Below are 17,281 nucleotides of genomic sequence, written 5' to 3'. Positions count from 1 at the left end.
ATTTATCAAGATTTATTTAATGGCTCGGTTCATTTCAGTGAATGTTCAATAACATGTATCATTGCTGATTATAATGTTCTATAAATGCAAAAGTCAAGGTAACCAATAATGTTACGTAGATCATTTAATTTTTACTAATTTTTTTGTCTAGCTGCTCTTTCATTCCTGAAAGGTGTGAAAAATCTCCAACACCTCGACTGTGAATCCAAAGACCACATATGAATTATTCCATTGACATGAAATGTCTGTATAAGCAAGTCTATAGGGACAAAAGTAGACTAGTGGTTGCCTAGGGCCGGTGGGGAGAGGGGGTGGTTGTGAAGGGGTATGACGTTTTCTTTTGGGATGCTGAAATGTTCTAAAATGGATTGTGCAGATGGCTGCATAATTCTGAATATATTGGAAGCCATTGAATTGTATATCCTAATGGGTGAATTTTATGGTGTGAGAATAATATGTCAATAAAGCTATTACAAAAAAGAAAAGAATAGAATCGGGGGTCTCCTAACTCACAATTCTTTATTTTTTTATACTATGTTTAATATTTTACAACTTATTTTTATTTACATTTAAATGGTTTAAAATTTTATTCATTTAAGTAAATTAAATAATTTTTACTTGCCCTATGCTTTCTCTTGGGTGCTTTTAATGAACATGATCAATATAATAATACCAAAGATAAACTGAGATGCACTTGGATTTTAAAATAACATACAACTGAATCACCATAATTAAGTATAATGATGTCTTTAAAATAGTAGTTTCCTTTAAAATAAGGCCTTATGGCTATTGACTATTCAACATCTATTATCTCTATGTGATAATAAGAAAAAAGTCATGGAATTTTTTTCACAATTCTGAGTCAGGGAAAGTGTTATTAGCCCCATTTTTCACACCAGGAAACTGAGGCTTAAAGAATAACATATATTCTTAGTCCTAAGTAACACACACAGTTCACTTACTCAGGAATTTTAACTGCAAATCTACCATTCTTCTACATTATGCCAAAAGATTCAATTCTCTCTCCTACTTTTTCTTAACTCACTTGTTTCTTGTGTAGAATTTTTCTCCGTTTCATTGACATGTTAAATACCAAGGGTCAAAAAAAGAGTCAAGAGGAAGTAGAAATATAATCACTTTTAAAAACTATTTCTGGGGAAATTAAGAATTGGACACTGTCCATTAGGGGCAAATTTATAGTATTGTTTTCTCCAAATAACTCTATGGTTACTCCCATTTAGATAAATCAACTTATGAGCAGATAATAAGTTTTACTATCTACCATATAAAGTCTATCTATATGTGTTGGAAATGGATATGAATTAAGTCTCTGATATGCTCTGTTCAGATATCAGGTCAGTAAGTACTTTATTCCATATAGTTTTCTATCAGTTTAGTTAAGTTGCTCAGTCATGTACGACTCTTTGTGACCCCATGGACTGCAGCATGCCAGGCTTTCATGTCCATCACCAAGACCTACAGCTTGCTCAAACTCATGTCCATAGGGTCGGTGATGCCATCCAACCATCTCATCTTCTGTCGTCCCCTTCTCCTCCTGCCCTCAGTCTTTCCCAGCATCAGGGTCTTTTCAAATGAGTCAGCTCTTCACATCAGGTGGCCAAAGTATTGGAGTTTCAGCCTCAACATCAGTCCTTCCAATGAATATTCAGGGTTGATTTCCTTTAGGATGGACTGGTTGGATCTCCTTGCAGTCCAAGGGACTCTCAAGAGTCTTCTCCAACACCACAGTTCAAAAGCATCAATTCTCCTGTGCTCAGTTTTCTTTATAGTCCAACTCTCACATTCATACCTAACTACTGGAAAAACAATAGCTTTGACTAGACAGACCTTTGTCAGCAAAGTAATGTCTCTGCTTTTTAATATGCTGTCTAGGTTTGTCATAGCTTTTCTTCTAAGGAGCAAGTGTCTTTTAATTTCATGGCTGCAGTCACAATCTGCAGTGATTCTGGAGCCCAGGAAAATAAAGTCTGTCACTGTTTTCCCATCTATTTGCCATGAAGTCATGGGACTGGATGCCATGATCTTAGTTTTTTAAATGTTGAGGTTTAAGCCAACTTTTTCACTCTCCTCTTTCACTTTCATCAAGAGGCTCTTTAGTTCTTCTTCACTTTCTGCCATAAGGATGGTGTCATCTGCATATCTAAGGTTATTTATATCTCTCCTGGCTATCTTGTGCTTCTTGCAGCCTGGCATTTCGCATGATGTACTCTACATATAAGTTAAATAAGCAGGGTGACAATATATAGCCTTGACGTGCTCCTTTCCCAATTTGGAACCAGTCTGTTGTTCCACGTCCAGTTCTAACTGTTGCTTCTTGATCTGCATACAGACTTCTCAGGAGGCAGGTAATGAGGTCTGGTATTCCCATCTCTTTCAGAATTTTCCACAGTTTATTGTGATCCACACAGTCAAAGGCCTTGGTGTAGTCAATACAGCAGAAGTAGATGTTTTTCTGGAACTCTCTTACTTTTTCGATGATCCAGCGGATGTTGGCAATTTGATCTCTGGTTCCTCTGCCTTTTCTAAATGCAGTTTGAACATCTGGAGATTCTTGGTTCACGTACTGTTGAAGCCTGGCTTGGAGAATTTTGAGTGTTACTTTGCTAGTGTGTCAGATAAGTGCAATTGTGCGGTAGTTTGAACATTCTTTGGCATTGCCTTTCTTTGGGATTGGAGTGAAAACTGACCTGTTCCATCCCTGTGCCACTGCTGAGTTTTTCAAATTTACTGGCATACTGAGTGCAGCACTTTAACAGCATCACCTTTTAGGACTTGAAATAGCTCAGTTGGAATTCCATCACCTCCACTAGCTTTGTTAGTAGTGATGCCTCCTAAGGCCCACTTGACTTCAGACTCCAGGATGTCTGGCTCTAAATGAGTGATCAGAACATCATGGTTATCTGGGTTGTGAAGATATTTTTTGTATAGTTCTTCTGCATATTCTTGCCATCTCTTTTAATATCTTCTGCTTCTGTTAGGTCCATACCATTTCTGTCCTTTACTGTACCCATCTTTGCATCAAATGTTCCTTTGGTATCTCTAATTTTCTTGAAGATTCTCTAGTATTTCCCATTCTGTTGTTTTCCTCTATTTCTTTGCATTGATCACTGAGGAAGGATTTTTTTTTATCTCTTTGCTATTCTTTGGCACTCTGCATTCAGATGGGTATATCTTTCCTTTTCTCCTTTGCCTTTAGCTTCTCTTCTTTTCTCAGTTATTTGTAAGGTCTCCCCAGACAACCATTTTGCCTTTTTGCATTTCTTTTCTATGGGGATGGTCTTGATCACTGCTTCCTGTACAATGTCATGAACCTCTGTCTACAGTTCTTCAGGCACTCTATCATATCTAATCCTTTGAATCTGTTTGTCACTTCCACTGTATAATCCTAAGGGATTTGATTTAGGTCATACCTGAATGGTCTAGTGGTTTTCCCTACTTCCTTCAATTTAAGTCTGAATTTGGCAATAAGGAGTTCATGATCTGAGCCACAGTCAGCTCCTGGTCTTGTTTTTGCTGACTGTATAGAGCTTCTCCATCTTCAGCTGCAAAGAATGCAATCAATCTGATTTCGGTATTGACCATCTGGTGATGTCCATACACAGAATCAACTCTTGTGTTGTTGGAAAAGCATGTTTGCTATGACCAGGGAGTTCTCTCGGGAAAACTCTGCTATACTAACGAGTTTTGTCTAATCTAAAAAATATTACATACTTATTCATTAGCATGGACTGATAAAGCTATACTATATATTATCCATTATGTGTAACAGCCAATCTAAATGATCTACAGACATACTCCCGAGAAAGAAAGGTCAAAATAAAGTGTAAGGTAAATTAATATTACCTTGGAAATGTGATTTATCTCCAGTCAAAGACAAGAAGTATTCTTAGGAAGATTGCCATTTCTGGCAAACAACTTAAGGTAAATTTCTATAGGTCTGTGACCCTCATAGCAGTTTCCACATTTATATCTTTTTTCTAAGGCAGAGTGGGGTTAAATAACTATTACCTGAATTTCAGGAAGTAAAAAATTATGGATTAAGAGGCAAGTATATTAAGTTTTTTATTCAAACCTTAAGTCTGAGAAATTGGGAGTTAGAAGACATGAGTGTTAGTTTTGATTCTGCCACTTGCTTATCTGTGTGATTTTGAGAAAATCATTTTACCTCTAGTCATATTTTTTGTTGTCTTTATAATGAGGTTGAAAAAAATATTTTTTTTTTGGCCTCTTATTCCCCAAGCTTACTGTGAGAGTCAAATAGCATAACATCTATGAAACTATAAAGCTCTATGCAAATGCACATTAATAGATGCATATATGTAAGTATGTGTGACTGTATGTATGACTAATCTTTGATGATCTAATTCACAAGCTGCTGCTGCTGCTGCTAAGTCGCTTCAGTCATGTCCAACTTTGTGCTGCCCCATAGACAGAAGCCCACCAGGCTCCCCTGTCCCTGGGATTCTCCAGGCAAGAACACTGGAGTGGGTTGCCATTTCCTTCTCCAATGCATGAAAGTGAAAAGTGAAAGTGAAGTTGCTCAGTTGAGTCCAACTCTTAGTGACCCCATGGATTGCAGCCCACCAGACTCCTCCATCCATGGGATTTTCCAGGCAAGAGTACTGGAGTGGGGTGCCATTGCCTTCTCTGAATTCACAAGCTACTCAACAAATATTTTAAGACATTGTGGAGTCAAAGATGAAGAAGTTATAGTGTCATGATTTCTAGAAACTTCCAGTTGTGAGAGGAGTAGTACATTAAAAATAAATAATTATACAACAAAAGAATAAATAAGGTAATAGAGGTAAATATCAAATGCTACTGGAGCCAAACAAAAAGGTAAAGCAGCCTACCTGAAGGAAGGGACAGATGTCAGAGAGGAGATAACAACTGGGCTTAAAGAACAGGTCCATTTACTAGAATTTTATCCAGATACATGGACTTCACAATAGAACACGAACAGCCACAAGACCTATGTTACAACTGGCTCTGCTTTCAATAGTTAGAACTAGTACCTGACCTCTCTAGACCTCTCTTACCACAAGTCTAAATGAAAGGTTTAGATAAGATGTCTTCCAGCTCTAAAATTATATAATTCTATGAGTCAAACTCAGATCAGTGTATAAATACCAAGAAAGAGAACTCAAGAGGGTAATAAAATAGCCAGAACTATTAAAAAAGGAGTTCTTCCTGGATGGACTTAGAGGTTATTTGCTTAGTGAAATAAGTTAGACAGAGAAAGACAAATATTGTGAACCTCTTACAGGTGGAATATAAACAATAAAACAAACTAGTGAATATAACAAAAAAGAAAGAGACTTACAGATACAGAACAAATTGGTGGGGAGAGGGAAATGGGGAAGGGCAAGATAGGGTAGGGACTAAAAGGTACAAACTACTATGAATAAAATAAATAAGCTCCAAAGAAAGCTGAGCGCCGAAGAATTGATGCTTTTGAACTGTGGTGTTGGAGAAGACTCTTGAGAGTTCTTTGGACCACAAGAAAATCCAACCAGTCCATCCTAAAGGAGACCAGTCCTGGGTGTTCATCGGAAGGACTGATGTTGAGGCTGAAACTCCAATACTTTGGCCACCTGATGCGAAGAGCTGACTCATTGGAAAAGACCCTGATGCTGGGAAAGATTGAGGGCAGGAGCAGAAGGGGACGACAGAGGATGAGATGGTTGGATGCCATCATCGACTCGATGGACATGGATTTGGGTGGCCTCCAGGAGTTGGTGATGGACAGGGAGGCCTGGCATGCTGTGGTTCATGGGGTTGCAAAGAGTCGGACACGACTGAGCGACTGAACTGAACTGAACTGAAGGATATATTGTGTAACATGGCAATTATAGCCAATAGTTTATAATAACTATACATGAATATAACCTTTAAAATTGTGAATCACTACACTGTACACCTGAACTTACATGATACTGTAAATCATTTACACCTCAATTAAAATTAAAAATTTGTGTTTTTTGCTGCACCATGTGACATGTGGGGTCTTAGTTCCCCAACTAGGGATCAAACTCTCAGCCCCTATAGGGAAGCGAGGAGTAATACCTATTGGACAATGAGGGAAGTCCTATATACCTCAGTTTTGTATTTTTTAAAGTTCTTCCGTTAACCATTTACTTTTTTCTTAGAACTTAAAAGTCTGAGAATGATATATGTCTCTATCTAGAATAAGCTCTAGCACAGTGAAGAGTGATAACTGGAATGATATCACGAAGCTAAGAACTGAAAAATGCAGGTGGATAGCAAGAAATGAAGCATTCAGTTCAGCAAAAATTGCTTAAACTAGAAAGAAAACAGGCCAGATATTAAAATGTATACTTCCAAAAAATGAGGTAGCTCTTGTTTGAAGTTTTGCCTCGACAGACCACATTTTAAATAACTATTTTCAGAAAAAGTTCAGTTTAGGAATTACCAAGAAAATAATAAAAAACCTAAATATACGCAACTGAATTAGCTCCAGGATGGTATTAAAGTGCGTAATCAAGTAATTCAGTTCACCAAACATTTATTAAACTATGCTTAACAGTGCTAGTTGTTATAAAATACGTAATCTCAGTACTCATAGGGTTCACTGACCTAATGTTAAGACTTTAAGGAAGAAAAAAGAGTAACTCTTACCCATCAATCATATTTTCAGGTGGGTGTTTTTCATCACTTGATGTAGCAAAAATAACTTCAGTCCCTTCAGAGCTCAAACAAAGATCAATTTTTCTCATCTTAAAGTGTTTAATCTGCAAGTAAAACAGTAACAAAACGATAAAAACAAAAACAACTTTTTTCCTCTCTGAACTTCATCTGAGAAAAGGAAGAGACAGAAAGTCTGTTGCCTAGCACACAGCTTAACAACCAAGTTATTCAACCAGTGGGAGGGACTCCAGCATGTTTATGTACGTAAATAAACTTCTGACTTCTCCCAGGGATAATCTGTAAGATATGAGTATTTCCAATACTCTACTCCAGAAAACAAGTCCCTGACACTGACGTAATTTTTCTGCTTCTAAAATTAAAAATCCTCAATAAATATCTGGAAACAGTTAATAAGCTAGAATAACATGACTTGGTACGTTAAGTTTTTAAAAAGTATTTGTATTGTTATATTTCTGAAATTTAAAAAATGCAGAGTATAAAAATAGACTTTGTACCTATTTATCCATACACTTATCAACTGAAGTAGTAAGCACCATTATTTAAATCTTAAAAAATACCTATCATCATTTTTTTTAGCAGAAATGTGAAATAAGAGAGAAGGCAACTTTTCACTTATTATTAAATTCTAAATCAGTCACTTGGTTCATGAACTTAGACATTTCTGTTGGAGAGTAATATTTGAAGTTTGATAAAAAAGCACATTGAAAAGATATTGTTGAGCTCTTCCATGAACCCTGGAGGGTAAGACAGAAGGAAGACCAGAGGAGATTACATCAAAACTCACCTTCCTACTTGATCTGCTGGTGATAGGGCACGAAGCAATATACAGATGCAAATTGACAACGAAAGCTGTATCTGTAAAGAATTAAAAAGATGAATAGTGTTTGGAAAAGAGAGAAAGGCTTCCAATACACTTCATATGCTGGCCCAAGTGTCTAATTAAAAAAAAAAAACTATTTCAAATAAACAAGAGGGTACAGTGAATATTACATATATTAAATAACTATATACCAACTTCCCAGATTTAATAAATGTTAACGTTTTGCCATATGTACTTTTTTTTGTCCTTATTCCTTTCCTTGCCCAGTGGTAATAGCTATTCTGAAATTGGGGAATATTCTCCCTGACTATATTTTTATTTATTTATTGGCCATGCTGTGTGGCACGCAGGATCTTAATTTACCATGAAGTGTGCAGTCTTAACCACTGGATCGCCAAGGAAGTCCCTGACTATTATTTTTATACTTTTACCATATATGGTCAAGAAGATCCCCTGGAGGAGGAAATGGCAACCCACTCCAGTATTCTTGCCTGGAAAATTCCATGGACAGAGAAGCCTGGTGGACTTCAGTACTGGGGTCAAAAGAGTGAGACACGGCTGAGCAACTGAGCATACCTCAGTATGGACTATTCTTTTAAAATTTAGATGCTTTCATGGTGTATACTTGCTACTTGCTTTGTTCATTCAATATTATGTCTTCAAGATATAAATCTACTTTATTTATTTTAACTGCTATAAGACATTTCTCCATTTCTCTAATGATGGTTATTTAGGTCTGTTTCCAATTCTTTGCTATTATAAACAAATTTGTAATGCATATCTTTGTGCATGTATCCATAGGCACATCTGGGAGAAAATCTTTATAATAAACCATATTTTTCTTTGTAGAAGTAAAATTGTAGAAATTTAGAATTGGTATATCTCCAAGTCAATAATTGATGATTTGATCTCTAAATCTAATACAGTATTATTTGTAGTATATGAAAGTTTCTGCTCCCTCATATTCTCACCAACTTGGTATTGTCACACAGTTTTCGTCAATCTCTTTGGTGTGAAATGGTATGTCAATATGATTTTAACTTGAATTTCCATGATTACTAATGAGGTTGAATATCTTTTCATGTTCACGGGCCACTCAGGCCTCTTATTTGCTTTTTCTTATCTTTTGCCCATTTTCTATTGGATTTCTATTTTTCCTTCTGCCCTTTTCTTTTTGATTTGTAGAAATTAAAAAAAAAAAAAAGCCTGGATACAAATACTTTGTTATAGCATTGCAAATATCTTCTATACTATAGCTTGATTTTTCTTTTTAACTTTTGTGTGTGTGTGTGTGTGTGTGTGTGTGCGCAAAAGCTGCTCCTCCATCATATACACCTTCTTTGTTTTTGAACTACAACATACATACAGAAAAGAACACAAATCGTAAGTATACAGTCCAATAGATTTTCACAAGGTGAACACACCCAGTTAACCACCACCCAGATAAAGGAACAGAGTGTCACCAGCACTTGAGACAGGCCCTTCTGATGCCCCCTCCTAGTCACTACCCTTTTCTCCTTCCCAAAGGTAGCATGGTCCTTATTTCTAACACAATAAATTTTGCCTTAACTTCATGTAAATGGAACCATACAGTTGGTATTCACTTATACCTGGCTTCTTTCACTCATCATAATGTGTCTGAGATTTACCCACGTTGTTATGTGTAGCAGAGTTGAAGTGCATCTGAGTATCGCAGTCCCCACCCAGCTCAACTCCAAATAAGATCAAGGAAATCAACCCCTAAGTGGAGTTTCACAGGAAACTAGGTGTGAGCTAAAAAGCAAACAAAGGTTGCTATGGTCTTGGGTACTTAGATTAAGCTCTGATGAAGGAAGGAACTGATCTCACTCTCGAATTTGTGAAATCAGAGGTAAGATGAAACTATCAAAGTAAAACTACAACTTGGTCCAATCCTAGTATAACCCTTAGTTGGACTGAAGTGATCTCTTACCCTATTAGACAAAGAACATGTGTTCTTTCTGGGAAAAAACCCACCTGCTTCTGTTGTTCTTAAGCACAGTGTCAAACACACAAAGTCACTTGAATAGCACAGGGAATTATGGCCATTATTTTTTAATAACTTTTAATGGAGTTATGTTATAACTTATAATCTATAAAAATACTGAACCACTATGCTATCCACCTGAGATTAAAATAATTTTGTAAATCAACTATATTTCAATAAAAATTAAAAAATAAAACCTTTTCTAAAAAACAAAAACTTAGCAAAAAAAAGTCATTTGAAGTAGATCTACAGATGACCCAGGTGCTGGAATTATAAATCAACTAGCAACTTCAGTGATAAGATGGACAAAATGGGTGAAAAGAAAGGGAATTAGCAGAGAAATGTAAACTATTAAAAGAAACACAATGGAAATTCCAGAACTGAAAAAATACCGTATCTGAAATAAAGAACACACTTGATGGGTTTAATATCATATTAGACACAAGAAAAGGTCAGTGAACTTTAAAAGATAGGTCAATAGAAATAATCCAATATGAAATAGAGTAGGGGAAAATTGAAAACAAAACAGAGCATCATACCTGTGAAACAATATCAAACTAGTTGGAAATATCAATACATGTAATTAAAATCCCAGAAGAGGAGGACAAAGAGGATAATACAGACAGATAATTTAAGGTGATATGGCTGAAAAATATCCAAAATCTATGAAAGACATAAACCCACAGATCCAGGAAGTTCAGTGAACCATAAGTTGGATAAATACAAAGAAGATCCCACCAAGGCACACCTTAGTTGACTGCTGAAAATTAAAGAAAGAGAAAAAATTAAAAGCAGTCAAGCAAGAAACATCTTATATGCAGCAGAACAACAAGAAGAATCAAAATTGACTTCTCATCATTACCAGTGGAAGCCAAAAGACAATGGAATGACATCTTTGATGTGCCGAATGAAAAAATAAAGAATTTTATATTCAATAAAAATATCCTCTAAACGTAATAGCAAAATAAAGATAAAAACTGAAAATATTTGTTATCAATGCAAAGAGTTGGACACAACTGAAGTGACTTAGCACACACGCAGACCCATAAAATGAAGTACTTGATGATTCCTAGTTGAATTCTGGGTCTGTGGGAAGGAGTGAAGAGAACTAAAAATGGTAAATATATTTATTTTTAACATAAAGAATATTATTAAAATTTCTAAAAGACTACTGAATAGGGGACTTCCATGGTGGTCCAGTGGTTAAGACTCCATGCTTCCACTGTAGGGGGTGCAGTGCTTTTTTCAAACATTCTTTTTCCTTTTTAAAAATAATCTCTTGGCTGTATGACACAGAATGTGGGATCTCAGCTCCTTGAGCAGGAGTCAAAGCCATGCCCTGCATTGAAAGCACACAGTCTTAGCCACTGGACTGCCAGGGAAGTCCCAAGGGGGCACAGGTTTGATCCCTGTGTGTCGGGTTATTAAGATCCTGCACTGCTGTGTGGTGGGGCCAAAAAAATAAAAGACTACTGACTGAAGTAAAAATAATATCAAGGACCGGTAGAAATTTAACAGATTAAAGTAACAGATACAATAATAACACAAAAGAGAAAGACAAATGAGGCTGTACTTTTTGTAAAGTACTTTTGCAAAGTTCTAATGTTGAACATGAAGTGATATGCTATTAATTCAAAGTAGAGTAATATGGTGAGGATACATGTTATAATCCTAGAATTAGGATAATGCAACCACTAAAAAAAATAAAGAGTTATAGGAAGGAGGTCAACAGAGAAGAAAAATTGGAATACCATAAAATATATGATAAATCTGAAAGGCAGAAAAGAAAAAAAGACGGGACAAATTAAAAATAAATTACTAGAAGACAGATTTAAGTACAAATACACAGATTATTCCATTAAATGTTAGTAAATCAAATACTGTATTATCAGACTGAAGAAAAAAAAAAACAACTAAGTACTCTTTTCAAGAGACAATCTCTAAATAAGAAAGTAAAAGGACAGTATAAAATAGAATAAAATCATAGTATCTCATCAGGTAAATTCCCCTATTTAAATTTTCCCCTATTTAAAACCAAATGTTTTTTGGTTCTATCCTTTATACATTATTACAAACAGTTTTATTAAATTATATTAAAATTTTTTTTGAGATGTGGATTACATCCATTATAGATTGAATTCAATCTGCTGTGGATTCAATTCCATTATAGACTAATTTGGAGAGAAGAGACATGTTTATGATAAGGAGTTTTCAAATACATGGATCTGGAATATCTTTTCATTAAGCCTTCTTCTAAGTCCTTAAACTATATAGTTTCCTACAAACATATCTTCATCTTTATTATAAGATTCACTCTTAGACACCTTATGGTTTCATTATATAAATGTGATCTTAAAAAAAACTATTTTTTAAAAGTCTTATTCTTTACCATACAAGGAATATTTCTAACATTTAACCATTAAATGTGATGCTCACTTAAGATTTCTGTCAGACACTGTTCATTGGGTTATAGAAATTCTTTTAGTTTTTTTCTTTTAAACACAAATGAACACTGAATTTTATCAAATGCTCTTCTAACATTTACTAAAGTGATCATATAGATGTTTGTACATGTTGCTAATGTGATAAATCAAGATTTTCTAATGTTATAGCATCCCCAGTTTGAAGCATAAAATCTATCTACATGGCCAAGGTATATTAGTATTTTTATCCATAGTTGGATTTAGTTTCCTAGTATTTTTAGAAATTTTACAAATATATTTCTAAGTGAAACTTGCCTATAGTTGTTTTTGTTGTTGTTATTTAGTCCATGTCTGGATTTGGAATTTAGACTATATCCCTAACATCAAGAAGTCAGAAAATTTCCCTTATTTTTCTGTTTGCTAGGTTATTGGATCCTATAAGTCTACTAATGTTTGTGTGTAGATTTCCTATTATTTCAACAGTTCTTTTCAGGCTTTCTATACCTTCTTGAGTCAATTTTGAAATTTATATTCTGACAAAATTATTTATTTCTTCCTAGTTTTTGTTTATTGTCATGAAGTTCATTTTCTATTGTAATTCTATTGATAAAATCTAGTATTGATACTGTTAAAAAACCGTGGTAAGATTAGTCAAAGGCATATATGCTAATATGTTTTTATTTTTCCTTTTTTCTTGCCAATTTTATAACAGCTTTTAATACTATTGATACCAGGGAACTGGTTTGCATGAACATTGTTAACCCTTAGTTTGAGGACAAGAAATATGGTAAATTCCTGGAAATAACGATTGAAGTACTTGGATGTTAATTTTCAACAAAATTCTAAAATTACTAAATTTTATTGTATTAAAAGCATGGCTTTGAAAATATAAACAAGAAAGTAGCAAAATTGGAAAGCAACAGTAACATTAATTCAAAAGTTATATCAAACTTAAATATTTCTTTTTGTTTGTTTCATAGAGTTACTACCTATCAGAAATATTTCTGAACACGTCAACAAACCTCAGACCAGGTACCTCAAGATACCCTGTGGACTAGCTGAATAAACATGGATGGGTGATACGCAGTACTTTAGGTAGATATTTATTTCTCAGAACGGTTATACTCAAAGAATAATGATTAATGGAACAGAATGAATTGTGAAGACCTCTATCCTTATCACAGTCAACATTTTTATTAAGGATGGAAAAAATGTTTATCAATGTTGCAGAGGACACAAAGCTGGGATGTCAGCTAATATGCTAGATGACACAATTAGCACACAAAGAGATCTGAGCAAGCTAAAAAGATAGACTGCAATGAATAAGATATATAATAAGAATAGTAAAGGCCTATACTCAGACTTTAAAAAGTCAATCACACCAGGAATGGTCTTGATCAGGGATTGGCAGACTACTGCCTGACAATCAAGTCTACCCTGACATCTGTTTTTGTATGGTCCATGAACTAAGAATGGTCTTTACATTTTAAAATATTTTTCAAAATCAAAATATTTTGTGCCACATGAAAATTATATGAAATATGAAATGCACAGAGTTCAATGTCCATGGACAGTTTTATTGGAAATGGCCACACACATTCATTTATAGACTCTCTATGGCTACTTTTGTGCTATAGTAACAGAGAATAGCTGTGACAAACTATAAGGCTCATAAAACCTAAAATATTTATTATCTGGCCCATTAGAGAAAAAGTTTGCCAACCTTTCACCCATAAGTATAAAAGGTAGAGGATCAGTTGATTGCAAACTCACTATAAGACAAGAGTGTACTGTATCTGCCCTCAAAGGCAAAGGAATGTTACTTCAAATTCTATTAATAGAGTCAGGAAGGAACCATATTCTATTAAAATCTTTGAAAACCAACTAAGGGCCAGGCACTGTGCTAGTAATGCAAAGATACAATGTAGTTAATCTTTGACTATGTAAACCTAAGACAAAGATGGTAACTAAAACCTTTTTTTTTTTTTTTAAACTTTACAATATTGTATTGGTTTTGCCAAATATTGAAATGAATCCGCCACAGGTATACATGTGTCCCCATCCTGAACCCTCCTCCCTCCCCATACCATCCCTCTGGGTCGTCCCAGTGCACCAGCCCCAAGTATCCAGTATCGTACATAGAACCTGGACTGGCGACTCGTTTCATACATGATATTATACATATTTCAATGTCATTCTCCCAAATTTTCCCACCCTCTCCCTCTCCCACAGAGTCCATAAGACTGTTCTATACATCAGTGTCTCTTTTGCCATCTCGTATACAGGACATGGAAGCAACCTAGATGTCCATCAGCAGATGAATGGATAGGAAAGCTATGGTACATATACACAATGGAGTATTACTCAGCCATTAAAAAGAATACATTTGAATCAGTTCTAATGAGGTGGATGAAACTAGAGCCTATTAAAACCTGGTTTTTGCCTTTAAGCTCAGAGTCAAGGAAGATGGCCAAGCATGAAACTAATAATTTGTTATGTGCAAATAGTGGGATCCACATCTAGAATACTGTGTTCAGTTCTAGATAGTACAATTTAAATAGGACATTGTCAGGCTTGATATTGTTCAGAGGAGAACAAAAAGTTCATGATGATCTATAAACTATGTTAATGTGGAAAAAGCTCAAAGAATAGTTTCAAGGAGAGGTAATTTAGTGAGAGAAATGTGACTACAAGTTTTAATACCACAAATATTCATAAATAGAAAAAGGATTAGAATGTCACTCTAGTATGAATTTTAAGAAGGAAGACATGATAGATTTAAGAACTTTCCTACAAAGTAGATTTTTAATCTTTTCCACACTTTAAAGTGTCCAAGAAGACAACTAAGTGATTATCTTTAGAAGAAACTTGCACTGGAGTTCTTTTAGACTGAATCAAATTCTAGGAAATGTAGATAAGGAAACTTGAAGGCCAAGTAAAGATGGTGGGCTTTATGTAGCCTGTGGTCCAGTGGTTCTCAATTGGACTGGGGATGATTTAGCCCCCCCAGGGGACATCTGTCCATTTCTGGAGACAATCTGGCCGTCACACTGGGGGCTGGGTGTTACTCACTCAGTTGTGTCCAACTATTTGCAACTCCATGGACTGTACTCTCCCAGGCTCCTCTGTCCATGGTATTCTCCAGGCAAGAGTACTGGAGTCGGTAGCTATTCCCTTTTCCCAGAGATCTTCCCTACCCAGAAATCGAACCCTGGTCTCTTGCATTGCAGACAGATTCTTTACATGTGAGCCACCAGGGATGCCCATAGTTAGGGGAGGGGGTGATGCTACTGTCATCTAGAAGCATTTGGGCATTTCATGATGCTACTAAATACCCAACAATGCACAGGACACTCCCCTAAAACAAATAATTATCTGACTGAAAATGTGAATAGTGTAGAGGTGGGAAAATCCTGAGGTAGTCTATTTGTGGGTGACAACGTGGGGGTTAGAGACTTGTAAAGCAAGGAGAGAACCTGCTTTACAAAAGTGTTATTTTAGAGAAATATATCTAGCATTGATGTGTATGTAGTAGATGAATAAGGAAGAGAGTATAATCTCCAAATGTTCAGTTTTGTTCTAACCTCACATTCTTATAACCTAACTTGTCTGAAGGAAGCAAACTTTAATACAAAACTCATTTCACACCTCCTATAGCCACCAATGGAGAAGGCAACGGCAACCCACACCAGTACTCTTGCCTGGAGAATCCCATGGACGGAGAGCCTGGTAGGCTGCAGTCCATGAGGTGGCCAAGAGTCGGACACGACTGAGCGACTTCACTTTCACTTTTCACTTTCATGCACTGGAGAAGGAAATGGCAACCCACTCCAGTATTCTTGCCTGGAGAATCCCAGGGACAGAGGAGCCTGTTGGGCTGCCATCTTATGGGGTCGCACAGAGTTGGACACGACTGAAGCGACTTAGCAGCAGCAGCATAGCCACCAATATCCTTCCTTTTTCCTCTGTTGGGTGGAATTATTCAAATAACAAGAAGTGGTAGAATTTGGGTTCACTTTAAAGGTTTTTGTTGTAGTTAACGAGAAAGTGGCAAACCAATCCCAAAGAACCCCAAAAAACAACTCGGCAGATATGCTGCTTCGTAACTCCAAAAATGCAGGTTCAGGGTGTAGTCTAACTCCCAGTCCTGTGAGGCCGTACTTAATTCATTTGTGTTCACTCAGGGCCTCAGTTCATTAAAGGCGGTGAACTCTGGGATGCCATCCTTTGCATTTTTAAAATTCCCTGACCCTGGACTTCCCTGATGCCTATCCTCCTCTAAACCTAGTGCCACTTAGCCACCCTTTCACCTCCAGTTCAAAGCCATTTCAAGACCTCCAAGAGCTCCAAACACATACTTTTGGACGCCCGGCCCCAATTACATAAAATATATGAGCCCATATCCTATTAATACAGCAAATACAACCCTTAAGTATACGGGTTACGTTCCAGTTGATAGGTTACATCTTGATACCTTTATTAATTTCGATTCGGAATTGATTTCCCCTTTTGGGAGGTCAAAACATTATTTCTGCCTTCCAAAAATTTCGTGGGCTGCCACTACTGTCTCCAGGACTCAGAGAACAGACCTGCGTCAGGCTTCCACCATCCGGGTCCCCTCAGCACCCGCCCGCCGTCCTCCGCCTCCTCTCCGCGCGTCTCCTCACAATAACCGGCCACGCTCGGTCGCTTCCTCCCCCACCAGCATCCCCCTCCTACGACCTCGTCCAGCCAGGATCCCACCTCCCCCAGGGCTGGCCGCACAGCCCCGCTCGCCTGTTTCCGGTTAGCTCCGAGCTCGCGGAACGCGGGGAGTCGGGATCTCCCTACAGCCCCGCCCCTCCCCCCTCTCCGCAGGCCTCCTGGCAAGCAATCCTATTCCTGGCTCTTCGCCCCACCCCGCCCCACAGGCTCCGCCCGCCCCCGCCCCACCCTGCGCTGCGTGCCGCCCCCAGCCACGCCCCAGCTCCGCCCCCTTTCGCCTAGCCGTCGAAATCCGGTCGCGCACAGCTGTACTCCCGGCTCCTACGCGCCACCTCGCCTGCAGGCCCCGCCCCCAGACCACGCCCCCGTCCTCTTTACCGCGCGGGTTGAGCGCCGTAGCCCCGCCCAAGGGCCTTCAGTAGGCAAGGGCCTTTCCCTAGGCAAGGGCCTTTCCCTAGACAAGGGTCGGAGCACGCGTAACCTTCCCTCCCCGAGCAAAGCTAGATCTCTGGGGCCTGTGAGACCCAAGCGACCCCTCTCGCGCGAGCACGCACGCGCAGTCCTCATAGCTCCAGCTCGGACCCCTCGGTCCTCAGGTCGCCGGCCTTGGGCCCGGCCCCGCCTCCAAGTCCGACCCCG

General features: G+C 37.5%; 1 protein-coding gene across 4 annotated transcripts in view; it reads right to left on the bottom strand.

Moving 5' to 3' along the window:
• Positions 1 to 17,271, bottom strand: part of IFT25 (intraflagellar transport 25) — a 33,977-nt gene extending 16,706 nt beyond the window's left edge. The window contains exons 1-3 of one of the 4 annotated variants that reach the window (XM_070786511.1): positions 17,197 to 17,271; positions 7,475 to 7,545; positions 6,661 to 6,773 (exon numbers count right to left, since the gene is read on the bottom strand). In XM_070786511.1, the coding sequence (XP_070642612.1) occupies positions 6,661 to 6,773; positions 7,475 to 7,545; positions 17,197 to 17,209 (197 nt within the window). In that variant the 5' untranslated portion in view covers positions 17,210 to 17,271. The other 3 variants (XM_070786514.1, XM_070786513.1, XM_070786512.1) reach the window with 3 other exon arrangements.
• Positions 17,272 to 17,281: the final 10 nt, after the last annotated feature.

Source organism: Bos indicus, chromosome 3 (genome assembly GCF_029378745.1).
Source record: "Bos indicus isolate NIAB-ARS_2022 breed Sahiwal x Tharparkar chromosome 3, NIAB-ARS_B.indTharparkar_mat_pri_1.0, whole genome shotgun sequence".
Classification (NCBI taxonomy): Eukaryota; Metazoa; Chordata; class Mammalia; order Artiodactyla; family Bovidae; genus Bos; species Bos indicus.
The sequence above is the reverse complement of the archived record's forward strand: the minus strand, read 5'-3'. Positions and strand labels throughout refer to the sequence as shown.